This window comes from Pseudophryne corroboree, chromosome 5, assembly GCF_028390025.1.
Source record: "Pseudophryne corroboree isolate aPseCor3 chromosome 5, aPseCor3.hap2, whole genome shotgun sequence".
In the NCBI taxonomy this organism is placed as follows: domain Eukaryota; kingdom Metazoa; phylum Chordata; class Amphibia; order Anura; family Myobatrachidae; genus Pseudophryne; species Pseudophryne corroboree.
This window is the reverse complement of record NC_086448.1, coordinates 849,864,185-849,881,268: the sequence shown is the minus strand read 5'-3', so window position 1 is coordinate 849,881,268 and position 17,084 is coordinate 849,864,185. Positions and strand designations below refer to the sequence as shown.

The 17,084-nt window shown below is 38.2% G+C and overlaps 1 protein-coding gene across 4 annotated transcripts in view; it reads left to right on the top strand.

Annotated features, from left to right (window-relative positions):
• LOC134928692 (zinc finger protein 84-like) overlaps positions 1 to 17,084 on the top strand; it is a 284,461-nt gene that overhangs the window by 143,080 nt on the left and 124,297 nt on the right. For 3 of the 4 annotated variants that reach the window (XM_063924695.1, XM_063924697.1, XM_063924698.1), the window contains exon 3: positions 11,790 to 11,885. The exons of the other annotated variant lie outside the window; for it this stretch is intronic. In XM_063924695.1, the coding sequence (XP_063780765.1) occupies positions 11,790 to 11,885 (96 nt within the window). The remainder of the gene's footprint in view (positions 1 to 11,789; positions 11,886 to 17,084) is intronic. 4 annotated transcript variants of the gene reach the window in all.

The window sequence follows — 17,084 nt, the reverse complement described above, 5'->3', positions numbered from 1 at the left end:
TGTAGGGCTACATGGAAATATAACTGTAAGGCTACATGGAAATATAACTGTAATGCTACATGGAAATATAACCCTAGGGCTACATGGAAATATAACTGTAATGCTACATGGAAATATAACCCTAGGGCTACATGGAAATATAACTGTAATGCTACATGGAAATATAACCCTAGGGCTACATGGAAATATAACTGTAAGGCTACACGGAAATATAACTGTAAGTCTACACGGAAATATAACTGTAGGGCTACATGGAAATATAACTGTAAGGCTACATGGAAATATAACTGTAAGGCTACATGGAAATATAACTAAGACTACATGGAAATATAACTGTAAGGCTACATGGAAATATAACTCTAATGCTACATGGAAATATAACTGTAATGCTACATGGAAATATAACTGTAAGGCTACATGGAAATATTACTGTAATGCTACATGGAAATATAACTGTAATGCTACATGGAAATATTACTGTAATGCTACATGGAAATATAACTGTAATGCTACATGGAAATATAACTGTAATGCTACATGGAAATATAACTGTAATGCTACATGGAAATATAACTGTAATGCTACATGGAAATATAACTGTAATGCTACATGGAAATATAACTGTAATGCTACATGGAAATATAACTGTAATGCTACACGGAAATATAACTGTAATGCTACACGGAAATATAACTGTAATGCTACACGGAAATATAACTGTAAGGCTACATGAATATATAACTGTAATGCTACACGGAAATATAACTGTAATGCTACACGGAAATATAACTGTAATGCTACACGGAAATATAACTGTAATGCTACACGGAAATATAACTGTAGGGCTACACGGAAATATAACTGTAGGGCTACATGGAAATATAACTGTAAGGCTACATGGAAATATAACTGTAATGCTACATGGAAATATAACTGTAAGGCTACATGGAAATATAACTGTAATGATACATGGAAATATTACTGTAATGCTACATGGAAATATAACTGTAATGCTACATGGAAATATAACCCTAGGGCTACATGGAAATATAACTGTAATGCTACATGGAAATATAACCCTAGGGCTACATGGAAATATAACTGTAATGCTACATGGAAATATAACCCTAGGGCTACATGGAAATATAACTGTAAGTCTACACGGAAATATAACCGTAGGGGTACATGGAAATATAACTGTAAGGCTACACGGAAATATAACTGTAAGGCTACATGGAAATATAACTAAGACTACATGGAAATATAACTGTAATGCTACATGGAAATATAACTCTAGGGCTACATGGAAATATAACTGTAAGGCTACATGGAAATATAACTGTAAGGCTACATGGAAATATAACTGTAAGGCTACATGGAAATATAACTGTAATGCTACATGGAAATATAACTGTAATGCTACATGGAAATATAACTGTAATGCTACATGGAAATATAACTGTAAGGCTACATGGAAATATTACTGTAATGCTACATGGAAATATAACTGTAATGCTACATGGAAATATTACTGTAATGCTACACGGAAATATAACTGTAGGGCTACACGGAAATATAACTGTAATGCTACACGGAAATATAACTGTAGGGCTACACGGAAATATAACTGTAAGGCTACATGGAAATATAACTGTAATGCTACATGGAAATATAACTGTAATGCTACATGGAAATATAACTGTAAGGCTACATGGAAATATAACTGTAGGGCTACATGGAAATATTACTGTAATGCTACATGGAAATATTACTGTAATGCTACACGGAAATATAACTGTAATGCTACACGGAAATATAACTGTAATGCTAAATGGAAATATAACTGTAATGCTACATGGAAATATAACTGTAATGCTACATGGAAATATAACTGTAAGGCTAAATGGAAATATAACTGTAATGCTACACGGAAATATAACTGTAATGCTACATGGAAATATAACTGTAGGGCTACACGGAAATATAACTGTAAGGCTACATGGAAATATAACTGTAAGTCTACACGGAAATATAACTGTAATGCTACACGGAAATATAACTGTAATGCTACATGGAAATATAACTGTAAGGCTACACGGAAATCTAACTGTAAGGCTACGTGGAAATATAACTGTAATGCTACGTGGAAATATAACTGTAAGTCTACGTGGAAATATAACTGTAAGGCTACATGGAAATATAACTAGGGCTACATGGAAATATAACTGTAATGCTACATGGAAATATAACTGTAAGGCTACATGGAAATATAACTGTAAGGCTACATGGAAATATAACTGTAAGTCTACATGGAAATATAACTGTAATGCTACATGGAAATATAACTGTAATGCTACATGGAAATATAACTGTAAGGCTACACGGAAATATAACTGTAATGCTACATGGAAATATAACTGTAATGCTACATGGAAATATAACTGTAGGGCTACACGGAAATCTAACTGTAAGGCTACGTGGAAATATAACTGTAATGCTACGTGGAAATATAACTGTAAGTCTACGTGGAAATATAACTGTAAGGCTACATGGAAATATAACTAGGGCTACATGGAAATATAACTGTAGGGCTACATGGAAATATTACTGTAATGCTACATGGAAATATAACTGTAAGGCTACATGGAAATATAACTGTAGGGCTACATGGAAATATAACTGTAAGGCTACATGGAAATATAACTGTAAGGCTACATGGAAATATAACTGTAAGGCTACACGGAAATATAACTGTAAGTCTACACGGAAATCTAACTGTAAGGCTACGTGGAAATATAACTGTAATGCTACGTGGAAATATAACTGTAAGTCTACGTGGAAATATAACTGTAAGGCTACATGGAAATATAACTGTAGGGTTAAATGGAAATATAACTGTAATGCTACATGGAAATATAACTGTAATGCTACATGGAAATATAACTGTAATGCTACATGGAAATATAACTGTAAGGCTACATGGAAATATAACTGTAAGGCTACATGGAAATATAACTGTAATGCTACATGGAAATATAACTGTAATGCTACATGGAAATATAACTGTAATGCTACATGGAAATATAACTGTAGGGCTACTTGGAAATATAACTGTAGGGCTACATGGAAATATAACTGTAATGCTACATGGAAATATAACTGTAAGGCTACATGGAAATATTACTGTAATGCTACATGGAAATATAACTGTAATGCTACATGGAAATATTACTGTAATGCTACATGGAAATATAACTAATGCTACATGGAAATATAACTCTAGGGCTACATGGAAATATAACTGTAAGGCTACATGGAAATATAACTGTAAGGCTACATGGAAATATAACTCTAGGGCTACATGGAAATATAACTGTAATGCTACATGGAAATATAACTGTAATGCTACATGGAAATATAACTGTAGGGCTACATGGAAATATTACTGTAATGCTACATGGAAATATAACTGTAAGTCTACGTGGAAATATAACTGTAAGGCTACATGGAAATATAACTAGGGTTAAATGGAAATATAACTGTAAGGCTACATGGAAATATAACTGTAATGCTACATGGAAATATAACTGTAATGCTACATGGAAATATAACTGTAAGGCTACATGGAAATATAACTGTAATGCTACATGGAAATATTACTGTAATGCTACATGGAAATATAACTAATGCTACATGGAAATATAACTCTAGGGCTACATGGAAATATAACTGTAATGCTACATGGAAATATAACTAAGGCTACATGGAAATATAACTGTAATGCTACATGGAAATATAACTGTAGGGCTACATGGAAATATTACTGTAATGCTACATGGAAATATAACTGTAGGGCTACATGGAAATATTACTGTAATGCTACATGGAAATATAACTGTAAGGCTACATGGAAATATAACTGTAGGGTTAAATGGAAATATAACTGTAGGGTTAAATGGAAATATAACTGTAAGGCTACATGGAAATATAACTGTAATGCTACATGGAAATATTACTGTAATGCTACATGGAAATATAACTGTAATGCTACATGGAAATATAACTGTAAGGCTACATGGAAATATAACTAAGGCTACATGGAAATATAACTGTAATGCTACATGGAAATATAACTGTAGGGCTACACGGATATATAACTGTAATGCTACATGGAAATATAACTGTAATGCTACATGGAAATATAACTGTAATGCTACATGGAAATATAACTGTAATGCTACATGGAAATATAACTGTAATGCTACATGGAAATATAACTGTAATGCTACATGGAAATATAACTGTAATGCTACACGGATATATAACTGTAATGCTACATGGAAATATAACTGTAATGCTACATGGAAATATAACTGTAATGCTACATGGAAATATAACTAAGACTACATGGAAATATAACTGTAGGGTTAAATGGAAATATAACTGTAAGGCTACATGAATATATAACTGTAGGGCTACATGGAAATATAACTGTAAGGCTACATAGAAATATAACTGTAATGCTACATGGAAATATAACTGTAATGCTACATGGAAATATAACTGTAATGCTACATGGAAATATAACTGTAATGCTACATAGAAATATAACTGTAATGCTACATGGAAATATAACTGTAATGCTACATGGAAATATAACTAAGACTACATGGAAATATAACTGTAGGGTTAAATGGAAATATAACTGTAAGGCTACATGGATGTATAACTAAGGCTACATGGAAATATAACTGTAGGGTTAAATGGAAATATAACTGTAAGGCTACATGGAAATATAACTAAGGCTACATGGAAATATAACTGTAAGGCTACATGAATATATAACTGTAAGGCTACATGGAAATATAACTGTAAGGCTACATGGAAATATAACTGTAATGCTACATGGAAATATAACTGTAATGCTACATGGAAATATAACTGTAATGCTACATGGAAATATAACTGTAATGCTACATGGAAATATAACTGTAGGGTTAAATGGAAATATAACTGTAAGGCTACATGGAAATATAACTGTAAGGCTACATGAATATATAACTGTAAGGCTACATGGAAATATAACTGTAAGGCTACATGGAAATATAACTGTAATGCTACATGGAAATATAACTGTAATGCTACATGGAAATATAACTGTAATGCTACATGGAAATATAACTGTAAGGCTACATGGAAATATAACTGTAGGGCTACACGGAAATATAACTGTAAGGCTACACGGAAATATAACTGTAAGGCTACACGGAAATATAACTGTAAGGCTACACGGAAATATAACTGTAAGGCTACACGGAAATATAACTGTAATGCTACACGGAAATATAACTGTAATGCTACACGGAAATATAACTGTAGGGCTACACGGAAATATAACTGTAATGCTACACGGAAATATAACTGTAATGCTACACGGAAATATAACTGTAGGGCTACACGGAAATATAACTGTAAGGCTACACGGAAATATAACTGTAATGCTACATGGAAATATAACTGTAATGCTACATGGAAATATAACTGTAATGCTACATGGAAATATAACTGTAATGCTACATGGAAATATAACTGTAATGCTACACGGAAATATAACTGTAATGCTACACGGAAATATAACTGTAATGCTACACGGAAATATAACTGTAAGGCTACACGGAAATATAACTGTAAGGCTACATGAATATATAACTGTAATGCTACACGGAAATATAACTGTAAGGCTACACGGAAATATAACTGTAATGCTACACGGAAATATAACTGTAGGGCTACACGGAAATATAACTGTAATGCTACACGGAAATATAACTGTAGGGCTACACGGAAATATAACTGTAAGGCTACACGGAAATATAACTGTAGGGCTACACGGAAATATAACTGTAAGGCTACACGGAAATATAACTGTAATGCTACACGGAAATATAACTGTAATGCTACACGGAAATATAACTGTAATGCTACACGGAAATATAACTGTAATGCTACACGGAAATATAACTGTAATGCTACACGGAAATATTACTGTAATGCTACACGGAAATATAACTGTAGGGCTACACGGAAATATAACTGTAGGGCTACACGGAAATATAACTGTAAGGCTACATGGAAATATAACTGTAAGGCTACATGGAAATATAACTGTAAGGCTACATGGAAATATTACTGTAATGCTACATGGAAATATAACTGTAATGCTACATGGAAATATAACCCTAGGGCTACATGGAAATATAACTGTAATGCTACATGGAAATATAACCCTAGGGCTACATGGAAATATAACTGTAATGCTACATGGAAATATAACCCTAGGGCTACATGGAAATATAACTGTAAGTCTACACGGAAATATAACTGTAGGGGTACATGGAAATATAACTGTAAGGCTACATGGAAATATAACTGTAAGGCTACATGGAAATATAACTAAGACTACATGGAAATATAACTGTAATGCTACATGGAAATATAACTCTAGGGCTACATGGAAATATAACTGTAAGGCTACATGGAAATATAACTGTAATGCTACATGGAAATATAACTGTAATGCTACATGAATATATAACTGTAATGCTACACGGATATATAACTGTAATGCTACATGGAAATATAACTGTAATGCTACATGGAAATATAACTGTAATGCTACATGGAAATATAACTGTAAGGCTACATGGAAATATTACTGTAATGCTACATGGAAATATAACTGTAATGCTACATGGAAATATTACTGTAATGCTACACGGAAATATAACTGTAGGGCTACACGGAAATATAACTGTAATGCTACATGGAAATATAACTGTAGGGCTACATGGAAATATAACTGTAAGGCTACATGGAAATATAACTGTAATGCTACATGGAAATATAACTGTAATGCTACATGGAAATATAACTGTAAGGCTACATGGAAATATAACTGTAGGGCTACATGGAAATATTACTGTAATGCTACATGGAAATATAACTGTAATGCTACATGGAAATATAACTGTAATGATACATGGAAATATTACTGTAATGCTACATGGAAATATAACTGTAATGCTACATGGAAATATAACCCTAGGGCTACATGGAAATATAACTGTAATGCTACATGGAAATATAACCCTAGGGCTACATGGAAATATAACTGTAATGCTACATGGAAATATAACCCTAGGGCTACATGGAAATATAACTGTAAGTCTACACGGAAATATAACTGTAGGGGTACATGGAAATATAACTGTAAGGCTACATGGAAATATAACTGTAAGGCTACATGGAAATATAACTAAGACTACATGGAAATATAACTGTAATGCTACATGGAAATATAACTCTAGGGCTACATGGAAATATAACTGTAAGGCTACATGGAAATATAACTGTAATGCTACATGGAAATATAACTGTAATGCTACATGGAAATATAACTGTAATGCTACACGGAAATATAACTGTAATGCTACACGGAAATATAACTGTAATGCTAAATGGAAATATAACTGTAATGCTACATGGAAATATAACTGTAATGCTACATGGAAATATAACTGTAAGGCTAAATGGAAATATAACTGTAATGCTACACGGAAATATAACTGTAAGGCTACATGGAAATATAACTGTAAGTCTACACGGAAATATAACTGTAATGCTACACGGAAATATAACTGTAGGGCTACACGGAAATCTAACTGTAAGGCTACGTGGAAATATAACTGTAATGCTACGTGGAAATATAACTGTAATGCTACATGGAAATATAACTAGGGCTACATGGAAATATAACTGTAATGCTACATGGAAATATAACTGTAAGGCTACATGGAAATATAACTGTAAGGCTACATGGAAATATAACTGTAATGCTACATGGAAATATAACTGTAAGGCTACATGGAAATATAACTGTAAGGCTACACGGAAATATAACTGTAAGTCTACACGGAAATCTAACTGTAATGCTACACGGAAATATAACTGTAGGGCTACACGGAAATCTAACTGTAAGGCTACGTGGAAATATAACTGTAATGCTACGTGGAAATATAACTGTAAGTCTACGTGGAAATATAACTGTAAGGCTACATGGAAATATAACTAGGGCTACATGGAAATATAACTGTAATGCTACATGGAAATATAACTGTAATGCTACATGGAAATATAACTGTAATGCTACATGGAAATATAACTGTAGGGCTACATGGAAATATAACTGTAAGGCTACGTGGAAATATAACTGTAATGCTACATGGAAATATAACTGTAAGTCTACGTGGAAATATAACTGTAAGGCTACGTGGAAATATAACTGTAGGGTTAAATGGAAATATAACTGTAAGGCTACACGGAAATATAACTGTAATGCTACATGGAAATATAACTGTAATGCTACATGGAAATATAACTGTAATGCTACATGGAAATATAACTGTAATGCTACATGGAAATATAACTGTAAGGCTACATGGAAATATAACTGTAGGGCTACATGAATATATAACTGTAAGGCTACATGGAAATATAACTGTAAGGCTACATGGAAATATAACTGTAATGCTACATGGAAATATAACTGTAAGGCTACATAGAAATATAACTGTAATGCTACATGGAAATATAACTGTAATGCTACATGGAAATATAACTGTAATGCTACATGGAAATATAACTGTAGGGCTACTTGGAAATATAACTGTAGGGCTACATGGAAATATAACTGTAATGCTACATGGAAATATAACTGTAAGGCTACATGGAAATATTACTGTAATGCTACATGGAAATATAACTGTAATGCTACATGGAAATATTACTGTAATGCTACATGGAAATATAACTAATGCTACATGGAAATATAACTCTAGGGCTACATGGAAATATAACTGTAAGGCTACATGGAAATATAACTGTAAGGCTACATGGAAATATAACTCTAGGGCTACATGGAAATATAACTGTAATGCTACATGGAAATATAACTGTAATGCTACATGGAAATATAACTGTAGGGCTACATGGAAATATTACTGTAATGCTACATGGAAATATAACTGTAAGTCTACGTGGAAATATAACTGTAAGGCTACATGGAAATATAACTAGGGTTAAATGGAAATATAACTGTAAGGCTACATGGAAATATAACTGTAATGCTACATGGAAATATAACTGTAATGCTACATGGAAATATAACTGTAAGGCTACATGGAAATATTACTGTAATGCTACATGGAAATATAACTGTAATGCTACATGGAAATATTACTGTAATGCTACATGGAAATATAACTAATGCTACATGGAAATATAACTCTAGGGCTACATGGAAATATAACTGTAATGCTACATGGAAATATAACTAAGGCTACATGGAAATATAACTGTAATGCTACATGGAAATATAACTGTAGGGCTACATGGAAATATTACTGTAATGCTACATGGAAATATAACTGTAGGGCTACATGGAAATATTACTGTAATGCTACATGGAAATATAACTGTAAGGCTACATGGAAATATAACTGTAGGGTTAAATGGAAATATAACTGTAGGGTTAAATGGAAATATAACTGTAAGGCTACATGGAAATATAACTGTAATGCTACATGGAAATATTACTGTAATGCTACATGGAAATATAACTGTAATGCTACATGGAAATATAACTGTAAGGCTACATGGAAATATAACTAAGGCTACATGGAAATATAACTGTAATGCTACATGGAAATATAACTGTAGGGCTACACGGATATATAACTGTAATGCTACATGGAAATATAACTGTAATGCTACATGGAAATATAACTGTAATGCTACATGGAAATATAACTGTAATGCTACATGGAAATATAACTGTAATGCTACATAGAAATATAACTGTAATGCTACATGGAAATATAACTGTAATGCTACACGGATATATAACTGTAATGCTACATGGAAATATAACTGTAATGCTACATGGAAATATAACTGTAATGCTACATGGAAATATAACTAAGACTACATGGAAATATAACTGTAGGGTTAAATGGAAATATAACTGTAAGGCTACATGAATATATAACTGTAGGGCTACATGGAAATATAACTGTAAGGCTACATAGAAATATAACTGTAATGCTACATGGAAATATAACTGTAATGCTACACGGAAATATAACTGTAATGCTACATGGAAATATAACTGTAATGCTACATAGAAATATAACTGTAATGCTACATGGAAATATAACTGTAATGCTACATGGAAATATAACTAAGACTACATGGAAATATAACTGTAGGGTTAAATGGAAATATAACTGTAAGGCTACATGGATGTATAACTAAGGCTACGTGGAAATATAACTGTAGGGTTAAATGGAAATATAACTGTAAGGCTACATGGAAATATAACTAAGGCTACATGGAAATATAACTGTAAGGCTACATGAATATATAACTGTAAGGCTACATGGAAATATAACTGTAATGCTACATGGAAATATAACTGTAATGCTACATGGAAATATAACTGTAATGCTACATGGAAATATAACTGTAATGCCACATGGAAATATAACTGTAATGCTACATGGAAATATAACTGTAATGCTACATGGAAATATAACTGTAATGCTACATGGAAATATAACTGTAGGGTTAAATGGAAATATAACTGTAAGGCTACATGGAAATATAACTGTAAGGCTACATGAATATATAACTGTAAGGCTACATGGAAATATAACTGTAAGGCTACACGGAAATATAACTGTAATGCTACATGGAAATATAACTGTAGGGTTAAATGGAAATATAACTAAGGCTACACGGAAATATAACTGTAATGCTACATGGAAATATAACTGTAATGCTACATGGAAATATAACTGTAGGGTTAAATGGAAATATAACTAAGGCTACACGGAAATATAACTGTAATGCTACATGGAAATATAACTGTAGGGTTAAATGGAAATATAACTGTAAGGCTACATGGATGTATAACTAAGGCTACATGGAAATATAACTGTAAGGCTACATGAATATATAACTGTAAGGCTACATGAATATATAACTGTAATGCTACATGGAAATATAACTGTAAGGCTACATGAATATATAACTGTAAGGCTACATGAATATATAACTGTAAGGCTACATGAATATATAACTGTAATGCTACATGGATGTATAACTAAGGCTACATGAATATATAACTGTAAGGCTACACGGATGTATAACTAAGGCTACATGAATATATAACTAAGGCTACATGAATATATAACTGTAAGGCTACGTGGCTATATGGAAGGCCATATGGAAATGTTTTGGTGCACACAAACCACCCTGGGAGTAGATCACAGATCTGGCAGCCTGATATTGCGGTCTCATAACCGAGGGTGGGCACCGACTGCTGGAAATGTCATATATTATTTTTGTTTCTTATTAACTTCAGCCCGTCGGCAAGCAATGACCATATTGAACGCTGGGTATATAGATAGTTTCCATCGACAAAGCTTTTGAATATTGAAATGAAGACACAGTATGACTTTAGCGGCAGCGTTGTGTCTTGCTGTGTCTTTACATTCCAGTACTACATACTAGGATATGATTGAACCTGAGGGATAAGTTATCTGCACTAGCCCAGGTCTGCCCTTACATGACATTGTCCACAGATCTGGAGACCACACATGTCATCTCTGACTGCATCCACAGCGTTCCTGGATTCCTCAGAAACATTTCCCTCATCTGTGTCATTCTAGGAACCGAAACTCCAGAGGGGCAGTCTGAGATTGCGCCAATGCTACAGCGGGGAGTGGAACCTTGTGCCGTCAGTGTTCAGGCAAGCGTACCAGCCGGTGAGTATTAGGCATATTACAGTCTTATTTCAGCAGGTTACTCTTCTAGGATGGGAGAGGTATTTGTAGCATTACTATCAGAATTAGGGATTGTGTCAAAGAACATGATGAACATGAGTAACCCAGGGGTATGATTAGTATCATAGGATGTGATGGACAGGAGTATCCCATAGAGGTATGGTTACTATCATAGGGTGTAATGGACAGGAGCATCCCAGGGAGGTATGGTTACTATCATAGGGTGTAATGGATAGGAGCATCCCAGGGAGGTATGGTTACTATCATAGGGTGTGATGGACAGGAGTATCCCAGGGAGGTATGGTTACTATCATAGGGTGTAATGGACAGGAGTATCCCAGGGAGGTATGGTTACTATCATAGGGTGTGATGGACAGGAGTATCCCAGGGAGGTATGGTTACTATCATAGGGTGTAATGGACAGGAGTATCCCAGGGAGGTATGGTTTCTATCATAGGGTGTAATGGACAGGAGTATCCCAGGGAGGTATGTATGGTTACTATCATAGGATGTGATGGACAGGAGTATCCCAGGGCTATGATTAGTATCATAGGGTGTAATGGACAGGAGTATCCCAGGGAGGTATGGTTACTATCATAGGGTGTAATGGACAGGCATATTCCAAGAGTATTTTCTCTAACGTCCTATGTGGATGCTGGGGACTCCGTAAGGACCATGGGGATTAGCGGCTCCGCAGGAGACTGGGCACAACTATAAAGAAAGCTTTTAGACTACTGGTGTGCACTGGCTCCTCCCACTAAGACCCTCCTCCAGACTTCAGTTAGATTCTTGTGCCCGGCTGAGCTGGATGCACACTAGGGACTCTCCTGAGCACCTAGAAAGAAAGTATATTTAGGTTTTTTATTTTACAGTGAGATCTGCTGGCAACAGACTCACTGCAGCGAGGGACTAAGGGGAGAAGAAGCGAACCTACCTAACAGGTGGTAGTTTGGGCTTCTTAGGCTACTGGACACCATTAGCTCCAGAGGGATCGACCGCAGGACCCGACCTTGGTGTTCGTTCCCGGAGCCGCGCCGCCGTCCCCCTTACAGAGCCAGAAGCAACGAAGAGGTCCGGAAAATCGTCGGCAGAAGACTTCGGTCTTCACCAAGGTAGCGCACAGCACTGCAGCTGTGCGCCATTGCTCCTCATGTACACCTCACACTCCGGTCACTGATGGGTGCAGGGCGCTGGGGGGGGGCGCCCTGAGGGCAATATATGACACCTTGGCTGGCAAATATACATCATATATAGTCCTAGAGGCTATATAGATGTAAAATTACCCCTGCCAGTATTCCAGAAAAAGCGGGAGAAAGTCCGCCGAAAAGGGGGCGGGGCTTCTCCCTCAGCACACTGGCGCCATTTTTCCCTCACAGTTCCGCTGGAAGGAAGCTCCCTGGCTCTCCCCTGCAGTCTGAACACTACAGAAGGGTAAAAAAGAGAGGGGGGGCACTAAATTTAGGCGCAGTATAGATAATATATATATATATTCATTGATAGTGGGATCCCTGTGTTATATAGCGCTCTGGTGTGTGCTGGCATACTCTCTCTCTGTCTCCCCAAAGGGCTTTGTGGGGTCCTGTCCTCTGTCAGAGCATTCCCTGTGTGTTTGCGGTGTGTCGGTACGGCTGTGTCGACATGTTTGATGAGGAGGCTTATGTGGAGGCGGAGCAAATGCCTGTAAATGTGATGTCACCCCCTGCGGGGTCGACACCTGAGTGGATGGTGCTGTGGAAGGACTTACGCGACAGTGTCGACTCCTTGCATAAAAGGTTTGACGACATACCTATTGTGGGACAGCCGGCTTCTCAGCCTGTGCCTGCCCAGGCGTCTCAAAAGCCATCAGGGGCTCTAAAACGCCCGCTACCTCAGATGGCAGACACAGATGTCGACACGGATACTGACTCCAGTGTCGACGACGATGAGACTAATGTAACTTCCAGTAGGGCCACACGTTACATGATTGAGGCAATGAAAAATGTGTTGCACATTTCTGATGTTACCCCCGGTACCACAAAAAAGGGTATAATGTTTGGAGAGAAAAAACTACCAGTAGCTTTTCCTCCATCTGAAGAGTTAAATGAAGTGTGTGAAGAAGCGTGGGCTTCCCCTGATAAAAAGCTGGTAATTTCTAAGAGGTTACTAATGGCGTACCCTTTCCCGCCAGAGGATAGGTCACGCTGGGAAACATCCACTAGGGTGGATAAAGCGCTCACACGCTTGTCAAAGAAGGTGGCACTACCGTCTCCGGATACGGCCGCCCTGAAGGAATCTGCTGATAGAAAGCAGGAGGCTATCCTGAAATCTATATATACACACACAGGTGTTATACTGAGACCGGCTATTGCTTCAGCCTGGATGTGCAGTGCTGCTGCTGCGTGGTCAGATTCCCTGTCAGAAAATATAGATACCCTAGACAGGGACACTATATTGCTAAACGTAGAGCATATAAAAGACGCACTTTTATACATGAGGGATGCACAGAGGGATATTTGCCGGCTGGCATCCAAAATTAGTGCAATGTCCATTTCTGCTAGGAGAGGGTTATGGACTCGGCAGTGGACAGGAGATGCAGATTCCAAACGACACATGGAAGTTCTGCCTTATAAGGGTGAGGAGTTGTTCGGGGATGGTCTCTCGGACCTCGTTTCCACAGCAACAGCTGGGAAGTCTACATTTTTACCCCATGTTCCCTCACAACCAAAGAAAGCACCGTATTATCAGGTACAGTCCTTTCGGCCCAATAGGGGCAAGCGGGTTAAAGGCGCGTCCTTTCTGCCCAGAGGCAGAGGTAGGGGAAAGAAGCTGCAGCATACAGCCAGTTCCCAGGAGCAAAAGTCCTCCCCCGCTTCCTCTAAGTCCACAGCATGACGCTGGGGCTTCACAGGCGGAGCCAGGTACGGTGGGGGCCCGTCTCAAAAACTTCAGCAATCAGTGGGCTCGCTCACGGGTGGATCCCTGGATCCTTCAAGTAGTATCTCAGGGGTACAAGCTGGAATTCGAGACGTCTCCCCCCCGCCGTTTCCTCAAATCTGCCTTGCCAACCACTCCCTCAGGCAGGGAGGCAGTGTTACAGGCAATTCACAAGCTGTATTCACAACAAGTGATAGTGAAGGTGCCCCTACTTCAACAAGGAAGGGGTTACTATTCCACAATGTTTGTGGTACCGAAACCGGACGGTTCGGTGAGACCCATTTTAAATTTGAAATCCTTGAACACATATATAAAAAAATTCAAGTTCAAGATGGAATCGCTCAGGGCGGTTATTACAAGCCTGGACGAGGGGGATTACATGGTATCACTGGACATCAAGGATGCTTACCTGCATGTCCCCATTTACCATCCTCACCAGGAGTACCTCAGATTTGTGGTACAAGATTGTCATTACCAATTCCAGACGTTGCCGTTCGGTCTATCCACGGCTCCGAGGGTCTTTACCAAGGTAATGGCCGAAATGATGATACTCCTTCGAAAGAAGGGAGTTTTAATTATCCCGTACTTGGACGATCTCCTTATAAAGGCGAGGTCCAGAGAGCAGTTGTTGGTAGGGGTAGCACTATCTCGGGAAGTGCTACAACAGCACGGCTGGATTCTAAACATTCCAAAGTCACAGCTGGTCCCTACGACACGTCTGCTGTTCCTAGGGATGGTTCTGGACACAGAACAGAGAAAAGTTTTTCTCCCGGAGGAGAAGGCCAAGGAGCTGTCATCTCTAGTCAGAGGCCTCCTAAAGCCAAAACAGGTGTCGGTGCATCACTGCACGCGGATCCTGGGAAAAATGGTAGCTTCCTACGAAGCGATTCCATTCGGCAGGTTTCATGCAAGAACCTTTCAGTGGGACCTGTTGGACAAGTGGTCCGGATCGCATCTTCAGATGCATCGTCTGATAACCCTGTCTCCGAGGACAAGGGTGTCTCTGCTGTGGTGGCTGCAGAGTGCTCATCTTTAAGAAGGCCGCAGATTCGGCATACAGGACTGGGTCCTGGTGACCACGGATGCCAGCCTTCGAGGCTGGGGAGCAGTCACACAGGGAAGAAACTTCCAAGGACTATGGTCAAGTCAGGAGACTTCCCTGCACATAAATATTCTGGAACTAAGGGCCATTTACAATGCCCTAAGTCAGGCAAAACCCCTGCTTCAAAACCAGCCGGTACTGATCCAGTCAGACAACATCACGGCGGTCGCCCATGTAAATCGACAGGGCTGCACGAGAAGCAGGACGGCAATGGCAGAAGCCACAAGGATTCTCCGATGGGCATAAAATCACGTGTTAGCACTGTCAGCAGTGTCCATTCCGGGAGTGGACAACTGGGAAGCAGACTTCCTCAGCAGGCACGACCTCCACCCGGGAGAGTGGGGACTTCATCCAGAAGTCTTTCAAATGATTGTAAACCGGTGGAAAAAGCCACAGGTGGACATGATGGCGTCCCGCCTAAACAAAAAGCTAGAAAAATATTGCGCCAGGTCGAGAGACCCGCAGGCGATAGCTGTGGACGCTCTAGTAACACCGTGGGTGTACCGATCGGTTTATGTGTTCCCTCCTCTTCCTCTCATACCAAAGGTACTGAGGATAATAAGGAAAAGAGGAGTAAGAACTATACTCATTGTTCCGGATTGGCCAAGAAGAGCTTGGTACCCAGAACTTCAAGAAATGATGTCAGAGGACCCATGGCCTCTACCGCTCAGACAAGACCTGCTGCAGCAGGGGCCCTGTCTGTTCCAAGACTTACCGCGGCTGCGTTTGACGGCATGGCGGTTGAACACCGGATCCTGAAGGAAAAGGGCATTCCGGAGGAAGTCATTCCTACGCTGATTAAAGCTAGGAAAGAAGTAACCGCAAACCATTATCACCGCATATGGCAAAAATATGTTGCGTGGTGTGAGGCCAGGAAGGCCCCAACGGAGGAATTTCAGCTGGGCCGTTTCCTGCACTTCCTACAGTCAGGGGTGACTATGGGCCTTAAATTGGGTTCCATTAAGGTCCAGATTTCGGCTCTATCGATTTTCTTCCAGAGAGAACTGGCTTCACTACCTGAAGTTCAGACTTTTGTTAAGGGAGTGCTGCATATTCAGCCCCCTTTTGTGCCTCCAGTGGCACCTTGGGATCTCAACGTGGTGTTGGATTTCCTAAAGTCACATTGGTTTGAGCCACTGAAAACTGTGGATTTGAAATATCTCACG